A 15,000-nucleotide genomic window follows, 5' to 3' on the forward strand; every position below is an offset into this window, starting at 1 on the left:
TATGGAGTAGGGGGTCTGGGCATTGGGGTGGGGGTGGGGTGGGGGTCATCATGTGAGTGTGTGTGTGTGTGTGTGTGTGTGTGTGTGTGTGTGTGTGTGTGAGTGAGTGAGTGTGTGAGTTAGAGTGTGTCGGTGCGTACCTGCGTGGTCATAGTACAAGGCGTAGGAGTCCTCAACCTGGGGGGCGGAGCCAATACTGGTGGGAGGAGCTCTTGACAGGAAGTGCTGCTGCCATTGGCTTGGTAACGAGACCTGACATGAGACAGAACCCCCTGTAGACCAGAAGCAGAAACACAGAGAGAGAGAGCTTTCATTCCCACACAGAGAGAGCCTTCATTCCCACACAGAGAGAGAGCCTTCATTCTCACACAGAGAGAGAGCTTTCATTCCCACACAGAGAGAGGGAGCATTCATTCCCACACAGAGAGAGAGCCTTCATTCCCACACAGACAGAGAGCCTTCATTTCAACACAGAGAGAGAGCTTTCATTCCCACACAGAGAGAGAGCTTTCATTCCCACAGAGAGAGAGCTTTCATTCCCACAGAGAGAGAGCTTTCATTCCCACAGAGAGAGAGAGCCTTCATTCCCACACAGAGAGAGAGCCTTCATTCCCACACAGAGAGCCTTCATTCCCACACAGAGAAAGAGCCTTCATTCCCACACAGAGAGAGAGCCTTCATTCTCACACAGAGAGAGAGCTTTCATTCCCACACAGAGAGAGGGAGCATTCATTCCCACACAGAGAGAGAGAGCCTTCATTCCCACACAGAGAGAGAGAGCCTTCATTCCCACACAGAGAGAGAGCCTTCATTCCCACACAGAGAGAGAGCCTTCATTCATTCCCACACAGAGAGAGAGCTTTCATTCCCACACAGAGAGAGAGCCTTCATTCCCACACAGAGAGAGAGCCTTCATTCCCACACACAGAGAGAGCTTTCATTCCCACATAGAGAGAGAGCTTTCATTCCCACACAGAGAGAGAGCCTTCATTCCCACACAGAGAGAGAGAGCCTTCATTCCCACACACAGAGAGAGCCTTCATTCCCACAGAGAGAGAGAGCCTTCATTCCCACACAGAGAGAGAGCCTTCATTCCCACACAGAGAGCATTCATTCCCACACAGAGAGAGAGCCTTCATTCCCACACAGAGAGAGAGAGCCTTCATTCCCACACAGAGAGAGAGCCTTCATTCATTCCCACACAGAGAGAGAGAGCTTTCATTCCCACACAGAGAGAGAGCCTTCATTCCCACACAGAGAGAGAGCCTTCATTCCCACACACAGAGAGAGCTTTCATTCCCACATAGAGAGAGAGCTTTCATTCCCACACAGAGAGAGAGCCTTCATTCCCACACAGAGCGAGAGAGCCTTCATTCCCACACACAGAGAGAGCCTTCATTCCCACAGAGAGAGAGAGCCTTCATTCCCACACAGAGAGAGAGAGAGCCTTCATTCCCACACAGAGAGAGAGCTTTCATTCCCACAGAGAGAGAGAGCCTTCATTCCCACACAGAGAGAGAGCTTTCATTCCCACACAGAGAGAGCCTTCATTCCCACACAGAGAGAGAGCCTTCATTGCCACACAGCGAGAGAGCCTTCATTCCCACAGAGAGAGAGAGCCTTCATTCCCACACACAGAGAGAGCCTTCATTCCCACACAGAGAGAGAGCTTTCATTCCCACAGAGAGAGAGAGCCTTCATTCCCACACAGAGAGAGAGCTTTCATTCCCACACAGAGAGAGCCTTCATTCCCACACAGAGAGAGAGCCTTCATTCCCACACAGAAAGAGAGCCTTCATTCCCACACAGAGAGAGAGCCTTCATTCCCACAGAGAGAGAGAGCCTTCATTCCCACACAGAGAGAGAGAGAGAGCCTTCATTCCCACACAGAGAGAGAGACAGAGCCTTCATTCATTCCCACACAGAGAGAGAGCCTTCATTCCCACACAGAGAGAGAGAGCCTTCATTCCCACACAGAGAGAGAGAGCCTTCATTCCCACGCAGAGAGAGAGAGCCTTCATTCCCACGCAGAGAGAGAGCCTTCATTCCCACACAGAGAGAGAGCTTTCATTCCCACAGAGAGAGAGCTTTCATTCCCACAGAGAGAGAGAGAGAGCTTTCATTCCCACAGAGAGAGAGAGAGAGCTTTCATTCCCACAGAGAGAGCTTTCATTCCCACAGAGAGAGAGAGAGAGAGCTTTCATTCCCAGAGAGAAAGAGCTGTCATATCATCACTACTGCTGAGGAGGGAGGCTCACTATGCTCTCAGTGTGTGTCCATGAAGGAAGTGGGATGTTGTCATTCTGCTGGAATTATCACCGAGTACACACACGCACGCGCACACACACACACACAAATAAAGCAGTCTCGGGATCTTATAGTATATAGTATAGTCAAGGACTCCAGTCACCCATCTGGCAAGCAGCCCACTAGTACCGATCAACACAGCCCACTAGTACTGCGCAACACAGCCCACTAGTACCGCGCAACACCGCCCACTAGTACTGCGCAACACAGCCCACTAGTACCGCGCAACACCGCCCACTAGTACTGCGCAACACAGCCCACTAGTACCGCGCAACACAGCCCACTAGTACCGCGCAACACAGCCCACTAGTACCGCGCAACACAGCCCACTAGTACTGCGCAACACAGCCCACTAGTACTGCGCAACACAGCCCACTAGTACCGCGCGCGCAACACAGCCCACTAGTACCGTGCAACACAGCCCATTAGTACCACATCACACAGCCCACTAGTACCGTGCAACACAGCCCATTAGTACCACACAACACAGCCCACTAGTACCGTGCAACACAGCCCATTATTACCACGTAACAGTCCACTATTACCACATAACACAGTCCACTATTACCACATAACACAGTCCACTATTACCACATAACACAGTCCATTATTACCTCGTAACACAGTCCATTATTACCACATAACACAGTCCATTATTACCTCGTAACACAGTCCATTATTACCACATAACACAGTCCATTATTACCACATAACACAGTCCACTATTACCACATAACACAGTCCATTATTACCACGTAACAGTCCACTATTACCACATAACACAGTCCATTATTACCTCGTAACACAGTCCATTATTACCACATAACACAGTCCATTATTACCACATAACACAGTCCATTATTACCTCGTAACACAGTCCACTATTACCACATAACACAGTCCACTATTACCACATAACACAGTCCACTAGTACCACTAATACTTGTTATTGTTGACTCTATTGTGATTATTGATTCATGTACTGCATTGTTGACACATAAGCATTTCACCATTTATACCTGCTGTAAAACTGTATGTGACTAAATAAAATTTGATTTTTTGAGACTTTTTTAGGTGTTTATAGTTGGTGTGTATTCTACAGTTAAACCAGGTTTAATGTGAAGGTGTTTATAGTTGGTGTGTATTCTACAGTTAAACCAGGTTTAATGTGAAGGTGTTTATAGTTGGTGTGTATTCTACAGTTAAACCAGGTTTAATGTGAAGGTGTTTATAGTTGGTGTGTATTCTACAGTTAAACCAGGTTTAATGTGAAGGTGTTTATAGCTGGTGTCTATTCTACAGTTAAACCAGGTTTAATGTGAAGGTGTTTATAGTTGGTGTGTATTCTACAGTTAAACCAGGTTTAATGTGAAGGTGTTTATAGCTGGTGTGTATTCTACAGTTAAACCAGGTTTAATGTGAAGGTGTTTATAGCTGGGTGCACATGTATGTCCGGGTGTATACTTCTCTGTGTGTGTGTTGGTATGTGTGTGGGTGTTGGTGTGTTGGTGTGTGTGTGTGTGTGTTGGTGTGTTGATGTGTGTGTGTTGGTCTGTGTGGGTGTTGGTGTGTTGGTGTGTGTGTGTGTGTTGGTGTGTGTGTGTGGGTTGGTGTGTGTGTGTGTTGGTGTGTGTGTGTGTGTGTTGGTGTGTGTGTATGTGTGTGTGTGTTGGTGTGTTGGTGTGGGTGTTGGTGTGTGTGTGTTGGTGTGTGTGTGTGTGTTGGTGTGTGTGTGTGGGTGTTGGTGTGTGTGTGTGTGTGTGTGTTGGTGTGTGTGTGTGTGTGTGTTGGTGTGTGTGTGTGTGTGTTGGTGTGTGTGTGGGTGTTGGTGTGAGTGTGTTGGTGTGTGTGTGGGTGTTGGTGTGTGTGTGGGTGTTGGTGTGTTGGTGTGTGTTGGTGTGTGTGTGTGTGTGTGTTGGTGTGTGTGTGTTGGTGTGTGTGTGTTGGTGTGTGTGTGTTGGTGTGTTGGTGTGTGTGTTGGTGTGTGTGTTGGTGTGTGTGTGTTGGTGTGTGTGTGTTGGTGTGTGTGTGTGTGTGGGTGTGTGTGTGTACCTGTTCTCTGGCTGATGACCTCCACTACAGACGGAGGGAAGTATCCGACCCGGTCCGTTCCTCTCTGGTTGTCATGGATATGACCTTTCCACCGCCCGTCCGTGTGCTGCTCCAACACCTGCAATCGACCATTCATCGTTCAGCATTACAGCTCTGCTATTTGTGTGAACGTTGATCCTAAGTGGTTAGTGGGTCAACTTCTACCAAAACAACTCTGTTGAGCCACCTGATGTGAGAGTCGTCACACTGAAGTCTCGGTCGTGTTGATTAGTGCAACAATAACAACCTTCGTATTGACAAGATCAGTGTGTCCGTTCTCTTCAGTTTGGTGTGTGAACAGCACCCTGCTGGTACTGTAAAACCTCAACACTAGCTAGTATTCAACGCCTCATGTGTCTCTGCACGAGTAACGGAAATGGGCTGATTAACATTCCAACGAGGGCAGATAGTGTACAGTACACACAGTCCTCACTGTGTAAGTGCCAGGCCAGCAGACTGAATCCATGTTAGACATGCCCCAGGGCAACCTGCAAGGCTCTTCTCTGACCTATACACAACAATGGAAGAGCTAACACACACACACACACTTTCTGAGCGAGTCTTAACAAATGCCTAGAGGGGTCAAAAACAAATAGAGTTCTGACAGTGTAGCCCAGTACACAACACAACACAACACAACACACACACACACACACAATTGTGATGTCGCAAGCAATGGAATGCACTAACTAATGAATGACTGACAGGAATTGTCTTTACCTAGGAAACATAGAACAAACTCCAACTCCTCTAGAATTTCATACAAACGATAGTCAATTACCCCTCAACATACCTCATACCACAATTACAAACCAACAGTTGACAAACTTAGAGTACACCAAATTACCCCTCACAACGCAGCTACATCAAAATAGCAGTTCTGCTTGTTCAATCTTGTTCTGAGAGCAGCTCTGTCTGCCTAAAGAGCAGGAACAAACATGATTGTTTATGTTGAGGCATGAACACAAACCATGATGAGGTCTCCAGCACGGAGGTTGAGGGCTGTAGGGTCATGAAGGTTCCAGTAGTCCTTCACAGCTCTCACCTGGAGAGACCCTAACGCTTCTAGACAGGGATACAGGCAGAGAGAGAGAGAGAGAGAGAGAGACAGAGAGAGAGAGCGAGAGAGACAGAGAGAGAGACAGAGAGAGAGAGAGAGACAGAGAGAGAGACAGGGAGACAGGCAGACAGAGAGAGAGAGAGAGAGAGACAGAGAGAGAGAGCGAGAGAGACAGAGAGAGAGACAGAGAGAGAGAGAGAGACAGAGAGACAGAGAGAGACAGAGACAGAGACAGCGAGAGAGCGAGAGAGAGACAGCGAGAGAGAGACAGAGAGAGACAGCGAGAGAGAGACAGCGAGAGAGAGAGAGAGAGACAGGGAGACAGGCAGACAGAGAGACAGAGACAGACACAGAGAGAGACAGAGACAGACACAGAGAGAGACAGAGACAGACACAGAGAGAGAGACAGCGAGAGACAGAGAGAGAGACAGAGAGAGAGAGACAGAGAGAGAGAGACAGAGAGAATTACATTAAGACTAAATCAGAATGTTTACCAACAAAGCAGTCTTGATAGTCCTGGGTGAATAACGTGGGGAAATGTCAACTGGAGAATGCATAGAAAACAATACATAAACCACCCTGGGGAAATATATAGAGGAACGACAGGTCCAGAAACCCAACATAGTAACATCTGTCTGTAGGAGAGGAGACCTCGTAGTATTATCTTGATGTCCTTGCTGGCTGATGAGGTGGTGAATTGGTTAACGTTGTCCAGAGCTGTGTGGTTGTAGGTGTCACGCAGATTCACATCAATACCAGCCTAGGTGGACGGATACACACAGAGTTAATCTCCAACACACACATATGCAAGCACACACACACACACACACACACACACACACACACACTCCACCAACTGAAGCTACACTACATGGTCAAAAGTACGTGGACACCTGCGTGTCATCTCATCTCATTCCAAAATCATTGGCATTAATATGGAGTTGGTCCCCCTTTGCTGCTATAACAACCTCCACTCTTCTGGGAAGGCTTTCCACTAGATGTTGGAACACTGCTGCAGGGACTTGCTTCCATTCAGCCACAAGAGCATTAATGAGGTCGGGCACTGATGTTGGGCAATCAGGCCTGGCTCGCAGTCGGGGTTCCAAATCATCCCAAAGGTGTTCAATGGGGTTGAGGTCAGGGCTCTGTGCAGGCCAGTCAAGTTCTTCCACACCGATCTTGAAAAACCTTTGGGATGAATTGTAACCCCGACTGCGAGCCAGGCATTGCGCATGTTGACCACTTTGCTGCTGAGCCGTTGTTGCTCCTAGACGTTTCCACTTCCCAATAACAGAACTTACAGTTCACCGGGGAAGCTTTAGCAGGGCAGAAATTTGACGAACTGACTTGTTGGAAAGGTGGCAGCCTATGACGATGCCATGTTGAGTCCCTGAGCTCTTCAGTAAAGCCGTTCTACTGACAATGTTTGTCTATGGAGATTGCATGGCTGTGGACTTGATTTTATACACCTGTCAGCCACGGGTGTGGCTGAAATAGCCGAATCCACAAATTGTAAGGGGTGTCCACATACTTTTGAATATATAGTGTGTGTCAACCCCATCCCTTATTAAAGAACAAAAAACTCTCAACATCTCCCCTTTTCAAAAACAACACACTCTGTGCAGTACTTCTATTGTGAGTGTGACTATCAATCCTTAGCCTGGGTGCCAGTCTTCATGGGTCAGACAACTGTAGCAATGTCTATAGAATAGCTCATATTAAAGTTCAGATGAAACAAAAACACACTAACAAGGTTTTAAGATCCTCAGGAGATCGCTAAGTGTACACGTCACAAAAGTCAACATATTCGCTATACTTGGTCCCCTTGTCAAAAGTAGTGCACTAAACAGGGAATAGGGTGTAATTTGGGACGTATGCCAGTATAGAGTTAGACGCTAGTGTTGGTCTTACGTCCAGCAGCAGACACACTACTTCAGTCTTGCCGTAGAGGGCAGCCTCGTGCAGACAGGTGCCAGCCTGAGTCGTTCTGTTGATGTCTATACCAGCCTTCAGTAGCACCCTGAGACGGGACAAACGCAGACAGGAAGTTTAACACACACACACACACACACACACACACACACACACACACACACACAGACAGACACAGACAGAGGAGCCCAGCTGTAGGAATGCGTAGAGCATGAGATCCAGACAGCTGTGTGTGGAGGAGGACATCTGGGCTGGCATCCCATGTGGTACACTATGCCCTACCGGATGCTCTACTTTTGACTAGAGACACAACGTTGTGCACTATGTGGGGATTATGGTGCGATTTAGGACACATGCCTGGTACGGGGATGGAACGTCAGAGAGATGATTCACAGACTCCCACACCACCGGGAGTATAAGGGAGGGAAGGAGAGGGTAGAGGAGATAGAGGAGTAAGAAGGAGTAGAACAAGGAGAGGGGGAGGAGGAGAAGAGGAGAGGGGGAGGAGGAGAAAAGGGGGAGGAGGAGAAGAGGAGAGGGGAGGAGAAGAAGAGGGGGAGGAGGAGAAGATGAGAGGAGATGAAAGGAGAGGAGGGAGGGGGAGTAAAGTGAAGGATAGCTGGTAACTCATCTTTAAAATTGGTTTAATAATCACACTGAGCTGAAGTGAAAGGGAGGCTGCAAACGGACTTTTCTAAGACCTGATATCCTGCAGACCAGATATTTCATCCCTCCATCCACAACAAAAGCAACCACTAAAGTGGCAAAAATCTGTACGATGAACCAAAGTCTCACAAATGTAGTAGAGAAGGTAGAAAAGTTGTACCCCCCGTCTCTCTCTCTCCCACATTCCCCAACAGAAGCAGAATGTGTAAGAGGAATGGAGGGAATGCTTATCCAGGGAATGTGGTGATTTAAGGCAGATGGGAATCTTTAACAGCGTGTCAGAAACTCTTGAGGTTATGGGGTTCAAGGGTGGAGATCCCAGTTACGCAACGTCAACACACACACACGGTCAGGGACAGTCACTCCTCTCACCTGATGATGTCTTTGTGTCCGTTGCGAGCGGCCAGGTGAAGGGGCGTGTTGGAGGAGGCATTGTCTAAACCGTCTAGCCCCTCCCCCTCCAACAGAGCTACCACCATGTTGCTGTTCAATAACAATTGAGCAACCTGAGAGAAAAAGAGAGAGAGGAGAGAGAGAAGAGAGAAGAGAGAAGAGAGAAGAAGAGAAGAGAAGAGAAGAGAAGAGAAGAGAAGAGAAGAGAAGAGAAGAGAAGAGAAGAGAAGAGAAGAGAAGAGAAGAGAAGAGAAGAGAAGAGAAGAGAAGAGAAGAGAAGAGAAGAGAAGAGAAGAGAAGAGAAGAGAAGAGAAGAGAAGAGAAGAGAAGAGAAGAGAAGAGAAGAGAAGAGAAGAGAAGAGAAGAGAAGAGAAGAGAAGAGAAGAGAAGAGAAGAGAAGAGAAGAGAAGAGAAGAGAAGAGAAGAGAAGAGAAGAGAAGAGAAGAGAAGAGAAGAGAGAGAGAGAGAGAAGGGTGTAGAGGTATAGATGCAGTGAAGAGTAAAGGAGTGAAAGAGAGAGAGACATAAAAACAGAAAGATGAGCTTAGTATCATTGAAAGCCCAAATGGATACATTTATTTAGTATATTACATACATGTATATTTTATGGGGCCACATAAACCCTGCCCAGCAACTGTCCGTGCACTGGCTGTCTAAAGATACCCCTGCTACAGTAACTAGAGGGGGGGGAGAGACCGACCACAGTAACAAAGACCTTAACACACAGAGAGCGAGAGAACAAACACCATCGTAAATACAGCCCATATTTATTTGCACATCGTTACAACACTGTATATAGACATATTATGACATTTAAAATGTCTTTATTCCTTTGGAACTTCTGTGAGTGTAATGATTACTGTTAGTTTTTTATTATCTTCTTCTCTTGCTTTGGCTATGTTAACATATGTTTCCCATTCCAATAAAGGAAGGAAGGAAGGAAGGAAGGAAGGAAGGAAGGAAGGAAGGAAGGAGAGAGAGAGTGTGAGGGAGAGAGAAAGTGTGTAAGAGAAAGGAAGTGAGAGAGAGAGAGAGAGAGAGAAAGTGTGTGAGAGAAAGGAAGAGTGAGAGAGAGAGTGTGATGGAGAGTGAGTGAGAGAGAGAGAAAGTGTGTGAGAGAAAGGAAGAGAGAGTGAGAGACAGAGAGAGAAAGGAAGGAAGAGTGAGAGAGAGAGAGAGAGAGAGAGAGAGAGAGAGAGAGAGAGAGAGAGAGAGAGAGAGAGAGAGAGAGAGAGAGAGAAAGGAAGGAAGAGAGACAGAGAGACAGAGAGACAGAGAGACAGAGAGAGAGAGAGACAGAGAGAGAGAGAAACTACAGTAACAAAGACCTTAACTGACTCAGCCTGTTCTGCAATTCACAGGGCCAGAAGATTACACAGGCATGTGTGTGTGTGTGTGTTTGCGTGCATGTCTGCATGTGTTTGCAAATTCAACTTTGGCTAAATCTTAATTACTGGGGCAGCTATACATTTAATGACAAGACAGCCATAACTGTGACAGGGAAACATACACTAGTAAAAGGAATTTAAATGGATTTTGTAGTATGTGTGTGTACAATACATCAGTGTGTGTGTTTATCTGTGTGTCTGTGTACAATACATCAGTGTGTGAGTGTGTGTGTGTCTGTGTACAATACATCAGTGTGTGTGTTTATCTGTGTGTCTGTGTACAATACATCAGTGTGTGTGTTTATCTGTGTGTCTGTGTACAATATATCAGTGTGTGTGTGTGTGTGTGTGTGTGTGTGTGTGTGTGTGTGTGTGTGTGTGTGTGTCCTTGCCTGTCCAGAGAGCAGAACTGAAGCCCAGGTTTATTTTAGTTGGTAGTTAATCTGAGCTCTGTGAGATGTTTGACAGAGACCTACCCCTCTATCCACCACACACCCTCTCTGAGACACACTCCACACAAACACACACTCCACTCCACACACAAACACACTCCACACACACATACACTCCACAAACACATGTACACTCCACACACAAACACACTCCACACACACACACACACACATATATACACAAACTCATACAATACACACACACACACACATACATACAGTTGAAGTCGGAAGTTTACATACACTTACATTGGAGTCATTAAAACTTGTTTTTCAACAACTCCACAAATTTCTTGTTAACAAACTATAGTTTTGGCAAGTCGGTAAGGACATCTACTTTGTGCATGACACAAATAATTTTTCTAACAATTGTTTACAGTTAGATTATTTCACTTATAATTCGCTGTATCACAATTCCAGTGGGTCAGAAGTTTACATACACTAAGTTGACTTTAAACACCTTGGAAAATTCCAGAAAATTATGTCATGGCTTTAGAAGCTTCTGATAGGCTAATTGACATCATTTGAGTCAATTGGAGGTGTACCTGTGGATGTATTTCAAGGCCTACCTTCAAACTCAGTGCCTCTTTGCTTGACGTCATTGGAAAATCAACAGAAATCAGCCAAGACCTCAGAAAAAAAATGGTAGACCTCCACAAGTCTGGTTCATCCTTGGGAGCAATTTCCAAAAGTCCTGAAGGTACCACGTTCATTTGTACAAACAATAGTACACAAATATGAACACCATGGGACCACTCAGCCGTCATACAGCTCAGGAAGGAGACGCGTTCTGTCTCCTAGAGATGAACACACTTTGGTGCGAAAAGTGAAAACAATCCCAGAACAACAGCAAAGGACCTTGTGAAGATGCTGGAGGAAACAGGTACACAAGTGTCTATATCCACAGTAAAACGAGTCCTATATCGACATAAACTGAAAGGCCGCTAAGCAAGGAAGAAGCTACTGCTCCAAAACCGTCATAAAAAAGCCAAACTACTAACTGCACATGGGGACAAAGATCGTACTTTTTGGAGAAATGTCCTCTGGTCTGATGAAACAAAAATAGAACTGTGTTTGGAGGAAAAAGGGGGAGGCTTGCAAACTGAAGAAAACCAATCGTGAAGCACGGGGGTGGCAGCATCATGTTGTGGGGGTGCTTTGCTGCAGGAGGGACTGGTGCACTTCACAAAATAGATGGCATCATGAAGCTGGAAAATTATATGGATGTATTGAAGCAACATCTCAAGACATCAGTAGGAAGTTAAAGGTTGGTCGCAAATGGGTCTTCCAAATGCACTTTACACACCAGAGGAGGCTGGTGGGTGGATATATAGGAGGACGGTCTCATTGGCTAGAACGGAATGAATGGAACCGTATCAAACACATGAAATCCATTCCATCCATCATCTCCGTCAACCAGAAGTAAAATTATATCTGCCCACCAGCCTCCCGTGCTACACACACACACCTGCTGCTACCAGACTCTTATTATACTGCTCAATTTATACACTGCCCCCCATCCCCCTTCCCCAATACATGTGTACATTTTGGACTATTAATTGTGCCTTCCTGTATTATACTTACGATAAAAAGTTATTATATTCTACTAAGCAATTTATTTTATATTCGTATTATTATTTTTTATTATTTCATACTGTTGTTTCATTGTCGCGAAGGAAACTGCAAGTAAGTAATTAGTTGGATGATGTATACCATGTGTATCCTGTACAAAACTTGAAACTTGACTCACCTCGAGTCTGCCAAACTCACAGGCCAGGTCCAGAGGAGTCTTGTTGGCCTTGTTCACCAGACAGGGATTAGACTGGTGCTGGAGTAACATCTCAGACTGATGCAGAGAGAGGGGAGAGGAGAGGGGGAGGGGAGACAGGGGGGATAGAGAGAGAGAGAGGGGAGAGGAGAGAGGGGGGATAGAGAGAGAGGGGAGAGGGGGAGAGGAGAGAGGGGGGATGGAGAGGAGAGAGAGGAGACGGGGATGGGAGAGAGGAGAGGGGAGAGGGGGGATGGAGAGGAGAGAGACAAGAGGGGAGAGGAGAGAGGGGGAGGGGAGAGGAGAGAGGGGGAGGGGAGAGGAGAGAGAGGAGAGAGGGGAGGGGGAGGGGGGAGAGAGGAGGGATAGAGAGCGAGAGGAGAGAGGGGGGATAGAGAGAGAGGGGGAGGATAGAGAGAGAGAGGGGGGACAGAGAAAGAGAGACAGACAGAGAGAAGAAAAAAAAGAGATAAAGCATGAATAAATATAATCCTTAAATAGATGCACAAGAAAACACCCTTCCCTAAAGCATCTCTGTGGTTTATCTTCTTCTACAGAGACGTGAGATCCTCAGGGCGACACCAGCACCAGTCCTAACAGGGGCTTCTATTACAGAGAAATACCTCTGGCTTTGTTTCTGTCCCTGCTTTGTCACACACAATACAATACCTCAGAACTCTCCATGACCAGGTATGTTGCTGTGTGTGAACCTACCTCACTACCTGGGTGTTAAAGACACTAAATACACACATTCTTTCTCCTTCCCAGTTAGTCTCAATACTTCACTCAGGGAATGTGTTATAAGATCCAGTGCTGACCTGATCACATCATGTAGTATCTTTCACTCACTGACCCCTAACACACACACACACACACACACACACACACACACACACACACACACACACACACACACACACACACACACACACACACACACACACACACACACACACACACACACACACACACACACACACACACACTATAGAGACACTCACTGATTCTTACCTGTGTGTAGTCCGGACAAATATTGAACCATCTCTCTGAGTTGATTATTATTTTTTTTCTTTTTTTTAACCTTTATTTAACCAGGTAGACTAGTTGAGAACACCTTTATTAAATCAGGTAGGCCAGTTGAGAACACCTTTATTTAACCAGGTAGGCCAGTTGAGAACACCTTTATTTAACCAGGTAGGCCAGTTGAGAACACCTTTATTTAACCAGGTAGGCTAGTTGAGAACACCTTTATTTAACCAGGTAGGCCAGTTGAGAACAAGTTCTCATTTACAACTGCGACCTGGCCAATATAAGGCAAAGCAGTGCGACACAAACAACACAGAGTTACACATAAACAAACGTACAGTTAATAACACAATAGAAAACTATATGTACAGTGTGTGCAAATGTAGAAGAGTAGAGAGGTAAGGCAATAAATAGGCCAGAGGCGAAATAATTACGATTTAGCATTAACACAAGAGTGATAGATGTGCAGATGATGTTGTGCAAGTAGAGATACTGGGGTGCAAAAGAGCAACAAAAGAAAACATGGGGATGAGGTAGTTGGGTATTTACAGATTCAATGTGCCTGTACACAGCCATCAGTAACCTGCTCTGACAGCTGATGCTTAAAGTTAGAGAGGGAGATATATGACTCCAGCTTCAGTGATTTTTGCACTTCGTTCCAGTCATTGGCAACAGAGAACTGGAAGGAAAGGCGGCCAAAGGAAGTGTTGGCTTTGGGGATGACCAGTGAAATATACCTGCGGAAGCGCGTGCTGCAGGTGGGTGTTGCTATGGTGACCAGTGAGCTGAGATAAGGTGGGGATTTACCTAAAAAGACTTATAGATTACCTGGAGCCAGTGGGTTTGGCGACGAATATGTAGTGAGGGCCAGCCAATGAGAGCATACAGGTCGCAGTGGTGGGTAGTATGTGGGGCTTTGGTGACAAAACAGATGGCACTGTGATAGACTACATCCAGTTTGCTGAGTAGAGTGTTGGAGGCTAATTTGTAAATGACATCGCCAAAGTCAAGGATCGGTAGGATAGTCAGTTTTACGAGGGTATGTTTGGCAGCATGAGTGAAGGAGGCTTTGTTGCAAAATAGGAAGCCGATTCTAGATTTAATTGTGGATTGGAGATGCTTAATGTGAGTCTCGAAAGAGGGTTTACAGTCTAACCAGACCCATAGGTATTTGTAGTTGTCCACATATTCTAAGTCAGAACCGTCCAGAGTAGTGATGCTAGTCGGGCAGCAGGGTAAGGGCAGCAATCGGTTGAAGAGCATGCACTTAGTTTTACTAGCATTTAAGAGCAGTTGGAGACCACGGAAGGAGTGTTGTATGGCTTTGAAGATATTTTTAAGGTTTGTTAGCACAGTGTCCAAAGAAGGGCCAGGTGTATACAGAATGGTGTCGTCTGCGTAGAGGTGGATCAGAGAATCACCAGCAGCAAGAGCGACATCATTGATATATGCAGAGAAAAGAGTCGGCCCGAGACTTGAACCCTGTGGCACCCCCATAGAGACTGCCAGAGGTCCGGACAACAGGCCCTCCAATTTGACACACTATCTGAGAAGTAGTTGGTGAACCAGGCGAGGCAGTCATTAGAGAGACCACGGCTGTTGAGTCTGCCGATAAGAATGAGGTGATTGACAGAGTAGAAAGCCTTGGCCAGGTCAATGAAGACGGTGGCACAGTACTGTCTTTTATCGATGGCGGTTATGATATCGTTTAGGACCTTGAGCGTGGCTGAGGTGCACCCATGACCAGCTCGGCAAACCGGATTGCATAGTGGAGAAGGTACGGTGGGATTCGAAATGGTCGGTGATCTGTTTGTTAACTTGGCTTTCGAACATTTTAGAAAGGCAGGGCAGGATGGATATAGGTCTATAACAGTTTGGGTCTAGAGTGTCTCCCCCTTTGAAGAGGAGGATGACCGT

General features: G+C 46.3%; 1 protein-coding gene across 3 annotated transcripts in view; it reads right to left on the minus strand.

The window, feature by feature from the left end:
* LOC139376965 (caskin-2-like) overlaps positions 1-15,000 on the minus strand; it is a 67,489-nt gene that overhangs the window by 17,359 nt on the left and 35,130 nt on the right. For all 3 annotated transcript variants that reach the window (XM_071119995.1, XM_071119994.1, XM_071119993.1), the window contains exons 5-11: positions 12,040-12,135; positions 8,429-8,562; positions 7,370-7,478; positions 6,110-6,218; positions 5,369-5,463; positions 4,360-4,477; positions 141-272 (exon numbers count right to left, since the gene is read on the minus strand). In XM_071119995.1, coding sequence (XP_070976096.1) covers positions 141-272; positions 4,360-4,477; positions 5,369-5,463; positions 6,110-6,218; positions 7,370-7,478; positions 8,429-8,562; positions 12,040-12,135 — 793 coding nt within the window. The remainder of the gene's footprint in view (positions 1-140; positions 273-4,359; positions 4,478-5,368; positions 5,464-6,109; positions 6,219-7,369; positions 7,479-8,428; positions 8,563-12,039; positions 12,136-15,000) is intronic.

Source organism: Oncorhynchus clarkii, chromosome 20 (assembly GCF_045791955.1).
Source record: "Oncorhynchus clarkii lewisi isolate Uvic-CL-2024 chromosome 20, UVic_Ocla_1.0, whole genome shotgun sequence".
Lineage (NCBI taxonomy): Eukaryota > Metazoa > Chordata > Actinopteri > Salmoniformes > Salmonidae > Oncorhynchus > Oncorhynchus clarkii.